The sequence below is a fragment of the Artemia franciscana genome, chromosome 19 (genome assembly GCF_032884065.1).
Source record: "Artemia franciscana chromosome 19, ASM3288406v1, whole genome shotgun sequence".
NCBI classification, from domain to species: Eukaryota; Metazoa; Arthropoda; class Branchiopoda; order Anostraca; family Artemiidae; genus Artemia; species Artemia franciscana.
Window position 1 is genome coordinate 6,307,518 of NC_088881.1, and position 19,220 is coordinate 6,326,737.

Sequence of the window (19,220 nt, forward strand, 5' to 3'; positions counted from 1 at the left end):
ATTGAAATCAATGCTTGTTAATCTTGTTTGTCAAATTATGTGGGAAATTTCAAGAGAGAATATCATGAGAAAAATATTTTTGGGTTATACCCAAAAGGTATAATAATATACCTAGATATACATATCTAGGTAATATACCTAAACCTTATAGGTTATACGCCTATAAAGTATAATAATATACTAAAGGTATGACAAAGGTATAATACCCAGAAGGAAAAAATAGGATACTCTGCCATAAAGATTGTTATATTTACTATTGGATTTATTAAAGACATGAGAAGGTGCCTTTTGTAATTGTCTATCCAGGGGCGAATCTCCAGCATTTTTATTGGGAGGGGGGCAAGAGGGGTCCATATCAGGATAGTCAAGGGACATATTTTTTCTTGTACACAATTGGGGGACAACTGACAAACCCCCCTTCCCCCAAAAAAATGACGCCCCTATATCCACCCCTTTCCTCGTCAAAGGACACTGGACAGATTTATTTCTATAAACCTAGAGCTTTCAGAATTTGATCAAACAGTGAAAAGCTGCATAAAAAGTAAACACTACTAGAGTAAACACAAATCTAATAAAATAATGTTACAGTTACTTTTAAAATATTGCCATTTTCCTAACAATAATAAAATTTGTGTTCTCGCGAAAGATATTATTGATTCCAAAATTGTTGACAAACAAATCTGTTCTCATGGATAAAAAAATGTGTACGCCAGAAATGGCTATAAAATGACAAAAAAGGCCATATACATAAATATGCTGATTGTTGGCTGGTCTAGCAAATTCTCTTAGTGGAGAATCTGGTGTTAAAAAGCGAAGCAAAGACCAAAAAAAATGACGCCATTTCTGTGAAAAAGCGAGCTTCTTGATTGTACGCGCATGCCCCTAAACTGTAGAAGAAAGCACAACATCTGTCTAGACTTTGACCTTTGGTAGTCGATTGGATTGGTCTTGGCTTGGAATTATGGGGCCCAGAGCTTAATCCCAGCAGTCATACGGCCAAGAGCGAAGGGGACCTCTTGGTTAAATAAATTCCCACCAAACATCTGTGAACGCCTTTTGCACTACAAATGACCTGAAGAAACTATTTTTTTTTTATATATCCTTTTAAAAAGAATGCGCATGGTTGTTTAAAGATAACAATAAAAAATAAAATAAAGGATGTAAACCCCTACAGTCGCTGATGGAGCATAGGACATAAATATTTGTCAAAATCACTTGCCAGGCCTTTTTATATGGAACTTACCAGTCCTGTCACTTAATTTTGAAACAACTGGGGTTAAACCCTAGTAATTATATTGCACAGAAGAGACTAATCCACTAGGCTACCACAGGTTGATGAAGATATACAACATATCCAAAATTTAAAAGTAACCTTATTTGAAATACCTTATTTAAAAAGTCTGTTTCTGCCTGAAGCTTCCTTTTCAGCATGTTGATCCTACCTATATCATTCCATGGCGTGCTGTCCAGTATTTGAACTAGATTTCTTCCTTCTAATAAATAACTGTCAAGAAGTTGCAAATATTCTTCTCCCAAACTCATAGCTATTGAATTTACTAAAAGAAAGATGCCTTATTGAATACACGCCTACACATGGGGAGAAGAAAAAATCAAAATAGTCATAAAAAAAAACTTAAAATGCACAATGCTTTAATATTTGGTGTTAACCACATTTTTTTTTTTAAAGCATGAAACCTACTTCAAAATATTTTGACCCTTCCTTTAAGAGTTGAAGCCACGTGGAGCTAGTTGGAGTTAAACAGAAAGATGACAAACAAACAAGAAAGAAAGTTAAACAGAAAGAGTTAAACAGAAAGATGAAACAAACAAGACAGATGCCTTATTGAATACATGCCTACACATGGGGAGAAGAAAAAATCAAAATAGTCATAAAAAAAAACTTAAAATGCACAATGCTTTAATATTTGGTGTTAACCACATTTTTTTTCAAAGCATGAAACCTACTTCAAAATATTTTGACCCTTCCTTTAAGAGTTGAAGCCACGTGGAGCTAGTTGGAGTTAAACAGAAAGATGACAAACAAACAAGAAAGAAAGTTAAACAGAAAGATGAAACAAACAAGAAAGATGCCTTATTGAATACATGCCTACACATGGGGAGAAGAAAAAATCAAAATAGTCATAAAAAAAAACTTAAAATGCACAATGCTTTAATATTTGGTGTTAACCACATTTTTTTTCAAAGCATGAAACCTACTTCAAAATATTTTGACCCTTCCTTTAAGAGTTGAAGCCACGTGGAGCTAGTTGGAGTTAAACAGAAAGATGACAAACAAACAAGAAAGAAAGTTAAACAGAAAGAGTTAAACAGAAAGATGAAACAAACAAGAAAGATGCCTTATTGAATACATGCCTACACATGGGGAGAAGAAAAAATCAAAATAGTCATAAAAAAAAACTTAAAATGCACAATGCTTTAATATTTGGTGTTAACCACATTTTTTTTCAAAGCATGAAACCTACTTCAAAATATTTTGACCCTTCCTTTAAGAGTTGAAGCCACGTGGAGCTAGTTGGAGTTAAACAGAAAGATGACAAACAAACAAGAAAGAAAGTTAAACAGAAAGAGTTAAACAGAAAGATGAAACAAACAAGAAAGATGCCTTATTGAATACATGCCTACACATGGGGAGAAGAAAAAATCAAAATAGTCATAAAAAAAAACTTAAAATGCACAATGCTTTAATATTTGGTGTTAACCACATTTTTTTTCAAAGCATGAAACCTACTTCAAAATATTTTGACCCTTCCTTTAAGAGTTGAAGCCACGTGGAGCTAGTTGGAGTTAAACAGAAAGATGACAAACAAACAAGAAAGAAAGTTAAACAGAAAGAGTTAAACAGAAAGATGAAACAAACAAGAAAGATGCCTTATTGAATACATGCCTACACATGGGGAGAAGAAAAAATCAAAATAGTCATAAAAAAAAACTTAAAATGCACAATGCTTTAATATTTGGTGTTAACCACATTTTTTTTCAAAGCATGAAACCTACTTCAAAATATTTTGACCCTTCCTTTAAGAGTTGAAGCCACGTGGAGCTAGTTGGAGTTAAACAGAAAGATGACAAACAAACAAGAAAGAAAGTTAAACAGAAAGAGTTAAACAGAAAGATGAAACAAACAAGAAAGATGCCTTATTGAATACATGCCTACACATGGGGAGAAGAAAAAATCAAAATAGTCATAAAAAAAAACTTAAAATGCACAATGCTTTAATATTTGGTGTTAACCACATTTTTTTTCAAAGCATGAAACCTACTTCAAAATATTTTGACCCTTCCTTTAAGAGTTGAAGCCACGTGGAGCTAGTTGGAGTTAAACAGAAAGATGACAAACAAACAAGAAAGAAAGTTAAACAGAAAGAGTTAAACAGAAAGATGAAACAAACAAGAAAGATGCCTTATTGAATACATGCCTACACATGGGGAGAAGAAAAAATCAAAATAGTCATAAAAAAAAACTTAAAATGCACAATGCTTTGATATTTGGTGTTAAGCACATTTTTTTAAAAGCATGAAACCTACTTCAAAATATTTTGACCCTTCCTTTAAGAGTTGAAGCCACGTGGAGCTAGTTGGAGTTAAACAGAAAGATGACAAACAAACAAGAAAGAAAGTTAAACAGAAAGAGTTAAACAGAAAGATGAAACAAACAAGAAAGATGCCTTATTGAATACATGCCTACACATGGGGAGAAGAAAAAATCAAAAGTCATTAAAAAAAAAAACTTTAAAATGCACAATGCTTTGATATTTGGTGTTAAGCACATTTTTTTAAAAGCATGAAATCTACTTCAAAATATTTTGACCCCTCCTTTAAGAGTTGAAGCCACGTGGAGCTAGTTGGAGTTAAACAACTATGATTTAAAACGTACCTTCAAAATATAACTTGAACCAAAGGGTGTAAATAACTTGAACCAAGTTATGTTAAGTAAGTTATGTTAAGTAAATTACTTGTTATGTTAACAAGTTATGTTAAGTAAATAACTTAACATAACCAAGTTAACTGAACTTAACATAACCAATACTTAAACCATAATTACTTAAATACTACTTAAAATACTACTTCTAAAACACTACTTAATAACTACTTAAATACTTAAACCATAACCATAACTTAACTTCACATAACCAAGTTATGTTAAGTAAATAACTTGAACCAAGTAAATAACTTGAACCAAAGGGTGTATATTTTGCTATGTGAGGAGAGAGACATCAATACACACAATGAGAACTTGGAAAGCGAGCAAAAATAATTGAAACTCAAGACACAACAGCATTCTGAAAACAAGGGTGACCACTTTGCACAATGGTAACAATTAATTTTACATTGGTATGAGTAACTAATGTAACCACATTTGGAGAATAAGAAATGAGTTGAAATTAAAACTGTGCTCTCCTTCTCTTTAGCTCTCTAAAAAATTTGCAGGCACGTAAAAATGGATTGTATTTTCCTCTTTAGATTTTGATAATTATTGAACTTCTTCTCCCTGAACAACTCCACCCTAAAAGTTTAAATTCCATTCCCCAAGCTATTCTCAAGATACTTCATATATACTATTTTAAAAATCCACTCTTGATACGTTTTCAAGCCTAATCTGTGGTCACATTTTGCCTGAGGTCAAATCGTTGTTTGGGTAGTCTTGTGTCGAAAGCTAATAGTGTGTTGAAAACTTTCTACGTTTTTACCAGTTTGAGTTTATTATTAGTAAATATTACCAAGACTAATTTTATATTGTAATCTAGAGTAGGCAAGCCTCATGAGATTTATGGTAGAATTACGTTCGAAAATAAACTTGTTGGGCAAGTGCAGGAAACCCAATATTTGGGTTTTTATATTGAATGCAATCTATCATAGAAACGTCCCAGTGATGATATTGCAACAACGGTTGCCTGAGGTCTTGGTGTGATTGAACAGGTATTATTGTTATTTTTACTGATATTTATTTTTACCGATTATTATTGTTACCGATATTTGCGTTTTTATATTGATTATAATCTATCTTGCAGTGATTTTGTTGCAACAAAGGTCGCCCAGGGTCTTGGTGTGATTGAACAGGTATTATTGTTATTTTTACCGATTATTATTGTTACCGATATTTGCGTTTTTATATTGATTGTAATCTATCTTACAGTGATGTTGTTGCAACAAAGGTTGCCCAGGGTCTTGGTGTGATTAAACGCTTTAAGAATATTTTACCTCCAAGGGTATTATTGTTATTATACGACGCTTTGCTTCACCCCTATGTTTCATATGTGCGCTTGTTATGGTCAAGCAATTTTTGTACAAATTTCAAATGGGTTCAGGTCCTTCAGAATAAAGTGATACGTCTTATTGAAGGCTACCCAAAAGGTGTAACCATCACTTCAACTTGCTTCAACAAACCACAAGTGCTTAATGTGCCCCCCTTAGATTGAGTACCCCCCTCCTCAGTTTATTAACATACCAGGACGAGATTTTAGTATTATGCCATCTACAGCATCTCTCAGTCTAAAAAGTATCCTATTACTAAGTAATTTGCCACCTACAGAGACAAGACTGATGCCTTGACAATTACCACACTCACTCTTATCACCTTTCTTATACAGAGTTTAATTAAGGTTTCCGTAAAATCACTAGGTACTTCCCCTTTTTCAAAAATCATATTCATAATATTCAATTATTTATTTCTAACCTCACAGCCCCCATATTCAAGAAACTCATTTACCCCACTATCAGCACCTGGGGCCTTTTTTTATCCTTTTAGTACTGTTGCTAACTCTTCCTCATGAAGACAAATCTTCCTCCACATCCAAAGTATTTACATACCAAATTAGAAGCAAAACTGGGGGAATTTGCAGATAATGCTTTAATATATGGCAAATGTTGCAGTGAAGAGCTTGAAATTTATTTGGGCCTATAAGATGAGTCAGGAGGAAGCATATATTTGGCAATAGAAGTAAAGATTTTCTTTAATAGACAGAGTAACTACTAAAATTCAAGACAGTTACAGAATGAAGCCCAAAATATGTTTTTTTAAGGCCTGAAGTGACATTGAGCATGAACAACCTTAATTTAGACCAAGTTTTAAAAGACACTAATAAAAAAGAATTCAAAACCGAGTGCCCATATCTACCAGCCTATGCAGCTTCAACAAACACATGGTGTAAAAAAAAAGTCATTTTGGCCTCGGTCTCTTGGTTATTAAAATATATTATAAAACAGTTCCTGGTAAGAAACTGCAGTAAGGAGAAATGCAGCTCAATAGTAGCCAAATCTCCAAAAAAAAAAAATTTTCATATCAATGAATACATCAAAAGAATGAGCTTATTATGTTGATTCCAAATATATAATATTTTTTCAGTTTAATGATACCCATCATTGAACTATTAAACAGGGAGTGGAGCAACTATCCCCATTTCATGAGCCCTCCCCCCTCCAAAACTGTTCAACAAAATTTTAAGATAACCATTTTTGTCAGCATAGTCCAAACACTCTATAATTATCCTTTTGGTGATGATATTACCCTCCATAATTTCTGGAGAAAGGGATGTAAGTTATGAAATGATGGTGATATAAGGGATTATATTGAATCAATGATCCTAGAAGATTGACAAAGGGCTCATTCAAAGGGAAATTAAAAGTTCTAATGTCCTCTTTAAGTCACTAAAAAGGCTGGAGGGCAGTTAGCCCCCCTCCCCAAAGTCATTTTATCAAAAGTTTTAGACAGCCAATTTGCTCAGGATTGCTGTTTGGTCCAATATGTATGCCTTTGGGGATAACATGACCCCCACAGCCCCTGGGGAAAGGGGCATAAGTTCTAAAATTTATCCTTGCTGTTGAAATGCAATATTTGTAATTGCTACATATAGTTCATAGCCTTGGGGAAGAGCACTTGCCTGTAAATTGAGAGGTTAACAGTTCAAAACCAGATACTCTCTAACTTAAAAAAATGAAGAAATTTGACTTGAATTTTGACATAAAATAATAAACAGGGGGTGATGAAATCTCTGAGAAAAATTTTAAGGAGGGGAATTTCTGACATGATTTGAAAATATCCACAAAAAATTTCCCTAGATGATTTTCAGCAACAACCAAATTGTCCAAGGAGTATTCTCTAGGTGAGTGGAGTTTATTTTATATAAGAATAGCTTGACTTTGAGGAATTTTCTGTGGGAGGATAAATTTTCGCCATAAAGGGAAGCTTGACTACCTGGTATTATTTGAAAAACAGTCGGAAATTAAATAAAAAAAAATTTTCAACTGAAAGTAAAGAGCAACATTAAAATTTAAGAAAAATAGAAATTATTTTGTATATTAGGGGGATTGTCTCCTCCCAAACACCTTGCTCTTTATGCTAAGTTTGACTCTGTCACAACTCTAGTTCTCAAAGTAAGAAAAAGCTTTAGAGTAAAGAGCAAGGTGTTCATTAGGGGGCAACCCCCCTAATATACAAAGTAATTTGTGATAATTTTAAGTTTTAATATTGCTCCTTACTTTAAGTAGAAAAAACTTGTTTTTTATTTATTTATTGCATCTAAACTTGAAGATGCCTAACCAAGTATTGTAATAATGTTGATTTTTTTTTTTTTTAGCATCTGACATCAGTGATGCTAGTTGCAAGAAAAGCTTCTCTAGGCTAAAATTAATCAAAAACCATCTTAAACCAACCATGTCCACTTAAAGCCTAACAAATAAAGCTATGCTGGAAATTGAACAAGACATGCATATTGATATTGAAAGAAACTGCCGTGAAATTAAAAAAACACTAGAAATGCGTTCTTAATCAACGAAAAAAATTAAAGCTGCTTTTTTACTTTCATTAATTTTCTTGAATAACAATTAAAATAAAGAGATGACAAAATTCAAGTTAGCCCTCAGCAGCAAAGGTCTAAGCTATGGCACTGATGCAGCAAAATATCCAATGCTGTTGTCTGAAAGTTAAGGCCGTGATTAAGGTCTTGTTTAATCTAGTCCTTGCGCAATCCTTCCTTCAATTGTCCATGTTTCTGATTGTTCTTGTATCCTTAAGGCCGTGATTAAGTGAACTTGAAAACATCGAGCTTCAAAATAGAAGTTAGGTTAGCCTTCTGTCTTTTAATTCTCTAGAGACCGTCGATTGTCAAAACTTCAAATAGCACCAATTATCAAGTCTTGTGAGAGGTTTTGATAGACAGCTTCCATTGGCGAGATGCTTCAGCCGAGAAATAGTAATATATTTGGCTGCGTCTTGCAAAGCTTGGTTATCGACCAAGGGAGAAGAGAAAATGAGCAAAAGAGTACTATCATTTTCAAATACAAAATACCCATGTATATGAAACTGTGACGGCATGCACAGAGTGCATTTAAAAAAAAAATTCCACTTTTTTTTCCTAGGGATAGGCTATTTAAAATACCTCAGTTGATTAATTCGAAACTCAACACCAAACGTAGTTGAAAGCTTTCTTCGAGGATTCTCAGAAAATCAAAGTTTTCTTACGAATTAAATTGAAAAAAAAAAATTAACTGAAAGTGAGTCTTCATTCAGAGTTCATGGTGTGAGGACCTTTTATGGATATAACCTATTACTAAAGGATATAGTCTCTACCTGAACTAAAGCTAATATTTAATTCAGTGACCAAGGGATTATAATTTGAATAAGCGGATTATTTTTCTTCTTGAGTGAAAGTTCCCTTGGGACTTATGGATTTTCTTATTGACATTCTCATGATCAGTGACCTGTATAATATATATAATTAAGGCTATCCGACATTTATAGACTTTCCGATATTTATTGGCAATTGGCAATTAATTGGGTGGGAGGAGAAAAGTAAGCAGAAGAGGGGTGAGTGAGTTGTTTGCAAGAGCCGTGGTACCCGCCGGGCTTGCCCCCTTAAATTGCGAGGACAAGGTAGACAGCCTCCAACACTTCCCTTATGATTGCTTCCCTTATCCCAGTTTCGAAATGAGTCCAAATGTACCGGTCAACACCAAACCAGGGGATCTCTTTCTAGCTAGGTTCGCAGGCTACCCATTATGGCCAGTTCGGATTCTGGAGTCTGTCCCCACTTCGAAAGGGCCTAAAAAGTATCACGTTTTCTGCTATGAAAAAAAACATGATCGCCAATTAGTTACTTCTGAGCAGCTTGTCAGTTATAAAGATAATGTAATGGAAGCTTCAGCCAAGAAAACGAGAGGAGTAGATGCTGCATTTGATGAATTACGTGGTTATCCGGATGTTTATAAACAGTATCTGAAGGGTTCAAATACTGCTTCTGATTGTGCAGCAGAATTGCGAAATCTTGTTTAAGCTAACGAGCAGGATTTTCTCAATACAAAGAAAAATTTATCAGAGACAATTGAAAAGAAAATTGCCGAAAAACTGAAATCGACCGGGTTAACTCCAGCGGCTAGTACTGCCAAGTTTCCGACAGAGACCATGGTTTCAGAAATACACGATGCGATCATTATAGAATTTAGCCCAAAGTTTAACATCATTGAAAAACAGCTCAAAAGTTACTTGCATGCTATTGAAATCCTTGAGAACAGGGTAACTCAACTAGAGGCGAAAGTTGACGATTATGCGCAGGAAGCTAAGCTAGATTCGCTCTTATTTAACGGTTTGAAACAGAACCCATCGCAAAATCTAAATCCAGCTATTAATCATATCATACGTGACCAAATGGGCCTGTCTAGTATAGGAAATTCCGATGTTGTGAGTGTTCACCGGTTCCGTCTGGGTTCTAGTAACTCACAAAGACCGGACAAGGTGGCTCCCATGCTCGTGAGATTTCGTTCTAAGGACATTGCTAGCGCCGTTTTCAAAGCAAAGAAGAATCTTACAAATAGCGGAATTTTTGTATCTGAAAATCTCACAAAAAAAAGCGCGAGTTACTGAATGCTGCCAGAGATAAATTTGGAAACCGATGTGTATGGTCAGATCAAGGGAGAGTTTTTGTGCGACAGTCTAGTGTTAGTCCCATTCAGCGTATTTGGAGTATCGATGATCTTCTGTAATATCAGTGATAGTGATAATCGTTTTCATTTCCGTTCTTTTTTTTCTTGTTGGAGTTTACAATATTTTTTGTTTTTTCGTTATCCCTTTTCTGTATATTTCCTTACCGTCAAATGCGGTCTGTACTGTATTATGAATGGCTGTTCAAGTAAATAATGATATGCAGCAGTCCCGTTTGGACTTGTTGTAAAATTCGCCGCTTCGTATTGAAGATGTTTTGTCATTATCGGTAGCGAATGATTTTGTGGGTCATCCATTTAAGCCGCTTAGGAGTAGCAAATATATTCGGTTAAGTGATATTGAAATGTCTGGGCAATCTGAGTCTTTGACTGTGGCTCAGTGGAATTGTCATCTGAATTCTAACCACCATGAGGTCGCCCGTCTGCTAGATCTTTATAAAAATAAGGTAGAAGTATTAGGGATTTGCGAGTCGTTCGTAACTCAAGACACTTTCCTCTCGTCACATTTTTTTCCAGGCTATAAACTTGTATCAAAATCAAGGAGTTCAATGAGAGGAGGAGGTTTGACTTTTCTGCTAGCAAATTCTTTGGATTACGTAATTCGAGATGATTTAACTCTCTGGAATGAAGGTAAGCTCGAAACTTTATCAATAGAAATAGAGTTAGAGAAAAATAGAAAGTTCATCATTTCTTTGGTTTACCGGCCGCCCAGCGCAAACCCAGATGAATTTTTTGGAGAATTCGATGGATTTCTTCAAAGAATGTCAAGTACTAAACTCCAATGTATTTTTTAGGCGATTTTAACTTTGATCTTTTAAATCTAGAAGGAGTAAACCTTGATTTTTTTACCCTTATGCTTTCACATAGCCTTTATCCCGCAGTTTCAATCCCAACTAGGATAACAGATCATTCGGCAACCCTGATTGACAATATCTTCCTTTCTTCGGATGCAATTGTGGAGTGCTGTGCTGACGTTGTCTTACACCCTGGGTCTGACCATCTACCAGTATTTTGCAACATTAAAAGATTTGGCTGTAAACACAACACCACTACTAAGCTTCAATTCAGAATGATGAAAGCTGAAAATCTCAGGAAATTTAAAGATGAAATCAGCACAGTATCATGGCAAGAAGTCATGGCCGAGAAAGAAGATCCCTCGACTGCTTTTGATAAATTTATGAGTATTTTGTCTCCCATCTATGATCAGTGTTGCCCATTAAAAACTGCAGCTAAGAAGAAAAACCAACCACGGAAGCCATGGATTACGGAAGAGATACTGGAAATGATGAAGAAGAGAGACCAATTATTCTCAGATTATCTCAATTGTGAGAGTGATGACAGTTGGGAAGAGTACAGAAAGGCAAGAAATAGGGTGAATTCTGCACGACGAGCTGCAATGAGGGAGTATTTCGGAGAGAAATTAAAATCGCAGAAAGGAGACATTAGAGGGACCTGGCTGACTATTAAAAGCGTTCTCGGCAATGGTAAGGATTCAGCATCAACTGAACAGTTAGCCATAGGTGAAAGAACTGTGAGTGGGAGGCAAGAAGTTAGTGAAGAGTTTTGTAAGTTTTTTACCAAAACAGGATCGCAAATAAACCAAGAGGCAAAAGATCAAAGCGGGCAGCTAGATACTGAGGAGTTTGACGATAACCGCGGTCTTCATCACTCATTTTACTTTACTAAATGTACTATGGATGACATTACCCAAGCAGTGAAACCAATCAGATCAAATGCAGGTGGTGTTGATGGCCTAAACATTAAAGCATTTAAAGCAGTTGCTGCGTATCTCTTACCTGTGATATTATATCTAGTCAATTTATCTGTTCAAAAAGGTGTGTTTCCTGACGAACTAAAGCGGGCAAAAGTTATGCCCCTCCATAAAGGAGGCGATAAAAGATATATTTCCAACTGGAGCCCAATATCTATTCTACCGCTCTTCTCAAAAATTTATGAATAAGTAGTGTATAAGAAAATATACGAGTACATGAATTCGCTGGAGTTTTTGTCAGATTTGCAGTTTGGTTTTAGAAAAGGTCATTCTACCGTGCATGCCGTTCATCACCTTTTAGATTGTGTAAATAGTGCGTTAGAAAATAATTTGATCCCTCTAGCTATTTTTATTGATTTGACGAAGGCGTTTGACACTGTGGATTTTGAAGTTATGGCGAAAAGACTGCGGAACCTTGGAATTTAAGATACAGCATTAAGTTGGTTTCGGTCTTATCTGTGTGGAAGATCAACGAAGGAGGTGATGAGTGATATATCTAGCGCAGCTATGCCTATAAATTGTGGTGTTCCCCAAGGATCAGTCCTTGGCCCGTTACTCTTCTTGGTATATGTGGATACTCTTCGATTTTACCTAAATGATTCAGTTTTAACCTCTTTCGCCGATGATACAGCTATCACAGTGTTTGCCCGGACTTCAAAAGAGGTTGTGCAAAAAGCGAACCACGTCCTTAGTCGGCTTCATGTTTTTACAGCTCTAAGCTCCCTTGTAGTAAATCCAAGAAAAACGAATTTTATGCTGTTTAGCAGAACTGGTGTACCTGAACTTCTTGAAAATGTGCTTTATAACGGTGTTAGCATAACACAGGTGTTTTTTTTGTAAATATCTCGGATTTTATATTGATTATAATTTGTCTTGGAAGAAGCATGGTGAAATAGTGTCGGCAAAAGCAGCTAGAGGATTGGGAGTAATGAGGAGGCTGAAAAAAGTGTTCTCGGTAGCAGTTGTCAAATTGTTATACAGTGCTATTGTGCACCCTTACATCGCGTACGGTTGTTCTGTTTGGGCAAGCAATTTCGTGATGAATTATAAGCGAACTCAAATAATATAAAACGAAGCACTACGTCTGATAGGAGAATTTCAAAACTGTCAGAATACTGCGGAGTGTTTTAGAAAGAATGATATTTTGAACATAGGCGAGCTACGTGATTACCAGCTAGCGATTTTTGTTTTTCAAAGTGTAAATAAGGTAAGCCCTGAGTACTTTTATGATTTTTTTTAAACTAACTCGTTTTATCACCCTTATTTTACCTGGAATTCGGAGGATTTGACTCACGAGAGAAGAAATACAACGAGAGCAGGATTTGTTCTCAGGAACATAGGTGTCAGCGTCTGGAACGACCTTCCAGAATCTGTCAGAGCGGCAGTAAGTCTGGCATCATTCAAGAGAATGGTTAAATTCCATTTTTTAAAAAGGAGAGAAGTGTGATAAGAGGAAAGGGTACTTATTTATTTAGTATTTAATATTAATTATTTTGTTTTTTTACCCCCCCCCAAAGATTTTTTTTCTTTCTTCAAAATCATTTGAAGAAATGATTTAGCAGATTCATGGTGGTTAGAATTGTGGCCACAGTAAGGACTCTTTTGTCTTAAGAGTGTCCGTTAATGGTAGATTCTTTGTTTAATTTATATGTTTTGGATGAAAATAAAAAATGTCTATGTCTAAACATTAAACCTTAAAACGAACAGAAATTACTTCGTATATGAAAGGGACTGCTTCCTCGTGAACGCCCCGCTCTTTATGCTAAAGTTTTTTACTGTTTTAAATATAGAGTTAAGAGAAAGAGTCAGACTTTAGCGTGAAGAGCGGGGCGTTGATGAGGAAGCAGCCCCTTTCATATATGAAGTAATTTCTGTTCGTTTTATGTTTTAATGTCACTCCTTACTTTAAGTTAAAAAACACTTGTTTTTATTTAATTTAATTTCTGAACGTTTTTGAATCAATGCATGTTTTGATTTATGCTCTCCGCAGATGAATAATTAAAACGAAATTTGCCTATTTATTTTTTTTTTGGCTAAATGGTTTTCTCATAGTTAAGATCGAATGATTTTGAGAAAAAAAGCGGGGATGGAGGTCTAGCTGCCGTCCGATTTTTTGGTTACTTAAAAAGGCAACTGGAGCTTTTAATTTTTTACGAATGTTTTTATTAGTAAAATTATTAGAAAAAATAAATTTTATTAGTTAAAGATATACGCAACTTACAAATTAGCTAACGTAACGAACTTCTGTATTCTCATATTTTTATTACATATATGAGGGGATTCACCCCCTCGTCAGTACCTCACTCTTCACGCTAAAGCTTAAATTTTGTCCCAATTTCTTAAGAATCACCCCTGAAGAACAAAACCCGTTGAATAAATAGTTGAAATTTCTAAAAATGCACACAAAGCCGAAATCATGGGGAAAATTAAATCAAAGCAAGGTATACATCTTAAAAGTGTTACCACACATAGACAGCGCCTTTGTAAAAAGTATTTGGAGCTTGGTAGATGTAAATATCCAAAATACCTAATAATGCGGTACGCCGAAGAACTAGACAAGTCAAGAAATTTAGGTCAAGCGACAAACCTTGAGGCGGAGCAGAACCCCGTAGCTTCTTCCCCGTTGCCCTACCGGATCGTGACTTGTGGTAGAAACTTGGATTGCGACGAATTGAAGGATTGCCGACGGATTTTTGATCCTGAGTTTTTCGTGCGCGATCTAGAGACTACAGTTTGGAAGCACAGGTGAGGAGGAAACAACCCGTAAAAATCATAGAACCTTAACGAAATTTACACCACCAGATTCAGCGTATCAGAGAATCCTACTGTAGAAGTTTCAAGCTCCTATCTACAATTAAACAAAAAAAAACAAGTTTTTTTAAGTGAAAGTAAGGAGCGACATTAAAACTTAAAACGATCAGAAATTACTCCGTATATGAAAGGGGCTTTTCCTCTTCAACGCCCCGCTCTTAACGCTAAAGTTTTTTACTGTTTTAAAATGTAGATTTAAGAGAAAGAGTCAAACTTTAGCGTGAAGAGCGGGGCGTTGAGGAGGAAAAGCCCCTTTCATATACGGAGTAATTTCTGTTCGTTTTTAGTTTTAATGTCGCTCCTTACTTTCATTTAAAAAAACTTGTTTTTTTTGTTTAATTTCTGGACGTCTTTGAATTAATGCATGGTTTGATCTTGGCTCTCCACATATAAATAATTAAAACGAAATTTGCATATTAATTTTTTGGGGCTAAATGGCTTTTTCACAGTTTTAATCGGAAGATTTTGAGAAAAAAGGAGCGAGGGAGGAGGCCTAGTTGCCCTCCTATTTTTTGATTACTTAAAAAGGCAACTATAACTTATAATTTTTACGAACGTTTTCGTAAGTAAAAAATATACGTAACTTACGAATTAAATTACGTAGCGAACTTCAATATTCGTATGTTTTTATTGCGTATATGAGGGGGCTCACCCCTCGTCGATACCTCGCTCTTGATATTAAAGCTTAAATTTTGTCCCAATTCCTTAAGAATGACCCCTGAATCACAAAGGCCGTAGAATAAATAGTTGAAATTACTAAAAATGCTTTAGCGTAAAGAGCGAGGTATTACGAGGAGGTAGACCCCTCATATGCGTAATAATTTCTGTTCGTTTTAAGTTTTAATGCTGCTTCTCACTTTCAGTAGAAAAAAAACTTTTCATATTTATTTTTTCATTGTTTTTTTTTAAATAATGCTAGAAAATCCTGCACCCCCTCCATTGAAAGTCTCTTCCCCCATGAGAAGTTCCTCCATGGAAAAATCCTCCCCGGTAACCCTCTCCCCTCAAATATTCCCCCCCAAACCAAAAAAATCCCCCTGAAAACGTCTGTACACTTCTTAGTAACCATTACTATATGTACACACAGGTCAAAGATTGTAACTTGCAGCCACTCCCACGGGGACTGCGGGGGAGTAAGTCGTCCACAAAGACATAGTTATTGGGTTTTTCGACTATGGTGAATAAAATGGATATCTCAGAATTTTTATCTGGTGACTTCGGGGAAAATGACCGTGGTAGGGGGCCTAGGTGCCCTCCAATTTTTAGGTCACTTAAAAAGGGCACTCAAACTTTTCATTTCCACTAGAATTAGCCCTTTCGCGTCATTATAGGACCACTGAATTGATACGATCACCCCTGAGAAAAAAAATAATAAACACGCATCCGTGATTTGTCTTCTGGCAAAAAATGCGAAATTCCAGATTTTTATAGATTGGGGCTTGAAACTTCTACAATAAGGTTCTCTGTTACACTGAATCTGATGATGTGATTTTCGTTAAGATCGTATGACTTTTAGGGGGTGTTCCCCCTATTTTCTAAAATGGAAGCAATTTTTTTCAGGCTCGTAACTTTTGATAGGTAATACTAATCTTGATGAAACTTATATATTTAAAATCAGCATTATTAAAACCTAGAATGTTGCGAGAGGGTTCTATCTAACGGAAATGAAAAGTTCTAGTGCCCTTTTTAAGTGACCAAAAAAATCGGAGAGCACCTAGGCCCCCGTCCCACGCTAATTATTTTCCCAAAGTCACCGGATCAGAATTCTGAGATAGACATGTTATTCAGCGTAGTCGAAAATCCTTATAACTATGCCTTTTGGGTTGACCTACTCCCTCACAGTCCCCGTGGGAGGGGCTACAAGTTACAAACACTGACCAGTGCTTGCATATAGTAATGGCTATTGGGAAGTGTACAGACGTTTTCTGGGGCGTTTTCATTTGGTTGGGGGCAGGGGTTGAGAAGAGGGAGATATGTTGGGGGAACTTTTCATGGAGGAATTTGTCATGGGGAAGAAAATTTCCATGAAGGGAGCGCAGGATTTTCTAGCATTATTTAAAAAAACAATGAAAAATAAATATGACAAAGTTTTTCAACTGAAAGGAACAGAATATTCCTGTTATTATTTTCCTGCAAATATTAATTCCTGTAAATATTCCATAATAATTTCTGTTAAAAGGAACAGAAATTATTACGCATGTGAGGGGCTCACCTCCTCCTAATACCTCGCTATTTACGCTAAAGTATTTTTAGAAATTTCAACTATTTATTCTACGGCTTTTGTTCTTCAGGGGTGATTCTTAAGAAATTGGGACAAAATTTAAGCTTTAGCGTGAAGAGTGAGGTACTGACGAGGGGGTGAATCCCCTCATATATGTAATAAAAATATGAGAATACAGAAGTTCGTTACGTTAGCTAATTTGTAAGTTGCGTATATCTTTAACTAATAAAATTTATTTTTTCTAATAATTTTACTAATAAAAACATTCGTAAAAAATTAAAAGCTCCAGTTGCCTTTTTAAGTAACCAAAAAATCGGACGGCAGCTAGACCTCCATCCCCGCTTTTTTTCTCAAAATCATTCGATCTTAACTATGAGAAAACCATTTAGCCAAAAAAAAAATAAATAGGCAAATTTCGTTTTAATTATTCATCTGCGGAGAGCATAAATCAAAACATGCATTGATTCAAAAACGTTCAGAAATTAAATTAAATAAAAACAAGTGTTTTTTAACTTAAAGTAAGGAGTGACATTAAAACATAAAACGAACAGAAATTACTTCATATATGAAAGGGGCTGCTTCCTCATCAACGCCCCGCTCTTCACGCTAAAGTCTGACTCTTTCTCTTAACTCTATATTTAAAACAGTAAAAAACTTTAGCATAAAGAGCGGGGCGTTCACGAGGAAGCAGTCCCTTTCATATACGAAGTAATTTCTGTTCGTTTTAAGGTTTAATGTTTAGACATAGACATTTTTTATTTTCATCCAAAACATATAAATTAAACAAAGAATCTACCATTAACGGACACTCTTAAGACAAAAGAGTCCTGACTGTGGCCGCAATTCTAACCACCATGAATCTGCTAAATCATTTCTTCAAATGATTTTGAAGAAAGAAAAAAAATCCTTGGGGGGGGGGGGGGTAAAAAAACAAAATAATTAATATTAAATACTAAATAAATAAGTACCCTTTCCTCTTATCACACTTCTCTCCTTTTTAAAAAATGGAATTTAACCATTCTCTTGAATGATGCCAGACTTACTGCCGCTCTGACAGATTCTGGAAGGTCGTTCCAGACGCTGACACCTATGTTCCTGAGAACAAATCCTGCTCTCGTTGTATTTCTTCTCTCGTGAGTCAAATCCTCCGAATTCCTGGTAACATAAGGCTGATAAAACGAGTTAATTTTTAAAAAATCATAAAAGTACTCAGGGCTTACCTTATTTACACTTTGAAAAACAAAAATCGCTAGCTGGTAATCACGTAGCTCGCCTATGTTCAAAATATCATTCTTTCTAAAACACTCCGCAGTATTCTGACAGTTTTGAAATTCTCCTATCAGACGTAGTGCTTCGTTTTATATTATTTGAGTTCGCTTATAATTCATCACGAAATTGCTTGCCCAAACAGAACAACCGTACGCGATGTAAGGGTGCACAATAGCACTGTATAACAATTTGACAACTGCTACCGAGAACACTTTTTTCAGCCTCCTCATTACTCCCAATCCTCTAGCTGCTTTTGCCGACACTATTTCACCATGCTTCTTCCAAGACAAATTATAATCAATATAAAATCCGAGATATTTACAAAAAAAACACCTGTGTTATGCTAACACCGTTATAAAGCACATTTTCAAGAAGTTCAGGTACACCAGTTCTGCTAAACAGCATAAAATTCGTTTTTCTTGGATTTACTACAAGGGAGCTTAGAGCTGTAAAAACATGAAGCCGACTAAGGACGTGGTTCGCTTTTTGCACAACCTCTTTTGAAGTCCGGGCAAACACTGTGATAGCTGTATCATCGGCGAAAGAGGTTAAAACTGAATCATTTAGGTAAAATCGAAGAGTATCCACATATACCAAGAAGAGTAACGGGCCAAGGACTGATCCTTGGGGAACACCACAATTTATAGGCATAGCTGCGCTAGATATATCACTCATCACCTCCTTCGTTGATCTTCCACACAGATAAGACCGAAACCAACTTAATGCTGTATCTTAAATTCCAAGGTTCCGCAGTCTTTTCGCCATAACTTCAAAATCCACAGTGTCAAACGCCTTCGTCAAATCAATAAAAATAGCTAGAGGGATCAAATTATTTTCTAACGCACTATTTACACAATCTAAAAGGTGATGAACGGCATGCACGGTAGAATGACCTTTTCTAAAACCAAACTGCAAATCTGACAAAAACTCCAGCGAATTCATGTACTCGTATATTTTCTTATACACTACTTATTCATAAATTTTTGAGAAGAGCGGTAGAATAGATATTGGGCTCCAGTTGGAAATATATCTTTTATCGCCTCCTTTATGGAGGGGCATAACTTTTGCCCGCTTTAGTTCGTCAGGAAACACACCCTTTTGAACAGATAAATTGACTAGATATAATATCACAGGTAAGAGATACGCAGCAACTGCTTTAAATGCTTTAATGTTTAGGCCATCAACACCACCTGC

General features: G+C 35.6%; 2 protein-coding genes across 6 annotated transcripts in view; one reads left to right on the plus strand and one right to left on the minus strand.

Moving 5' to 3' along the window:
- The window catches only part of LOC136039222 (period circadian protein-like), a 569,811-nt gene that overhangs the window by 179,289 nt on the left and 371,302 nt on the right, over window positions 1-19,220 (plus strand). The window lies entirely within an intron of this gene.
- The window catches only part of LOC136039224 (UPF0415 protein C7orf25 homolog), a 74,786-nt gene that overhangs the window by 45,274 nt on the left and 10,292 nt on the right, over window positions 1-19,220 (minus strand). For both annotated transcript variants that reach the window (XM_065722760.1, XM_065722761.1), the window contains exon 2: window positions 1,387-1,556. In XM_065722760.1, coding sequence (XP_065578832.1) covers window positions 1,387-1,542 — 156 coding nt within the window. In that variant the 5' untranslated portion in view covers window positions 1,543-1,556. The remainder of the gene's footprint in view (window positions 1-1,386; window positions 1,557-19,220) is intronic.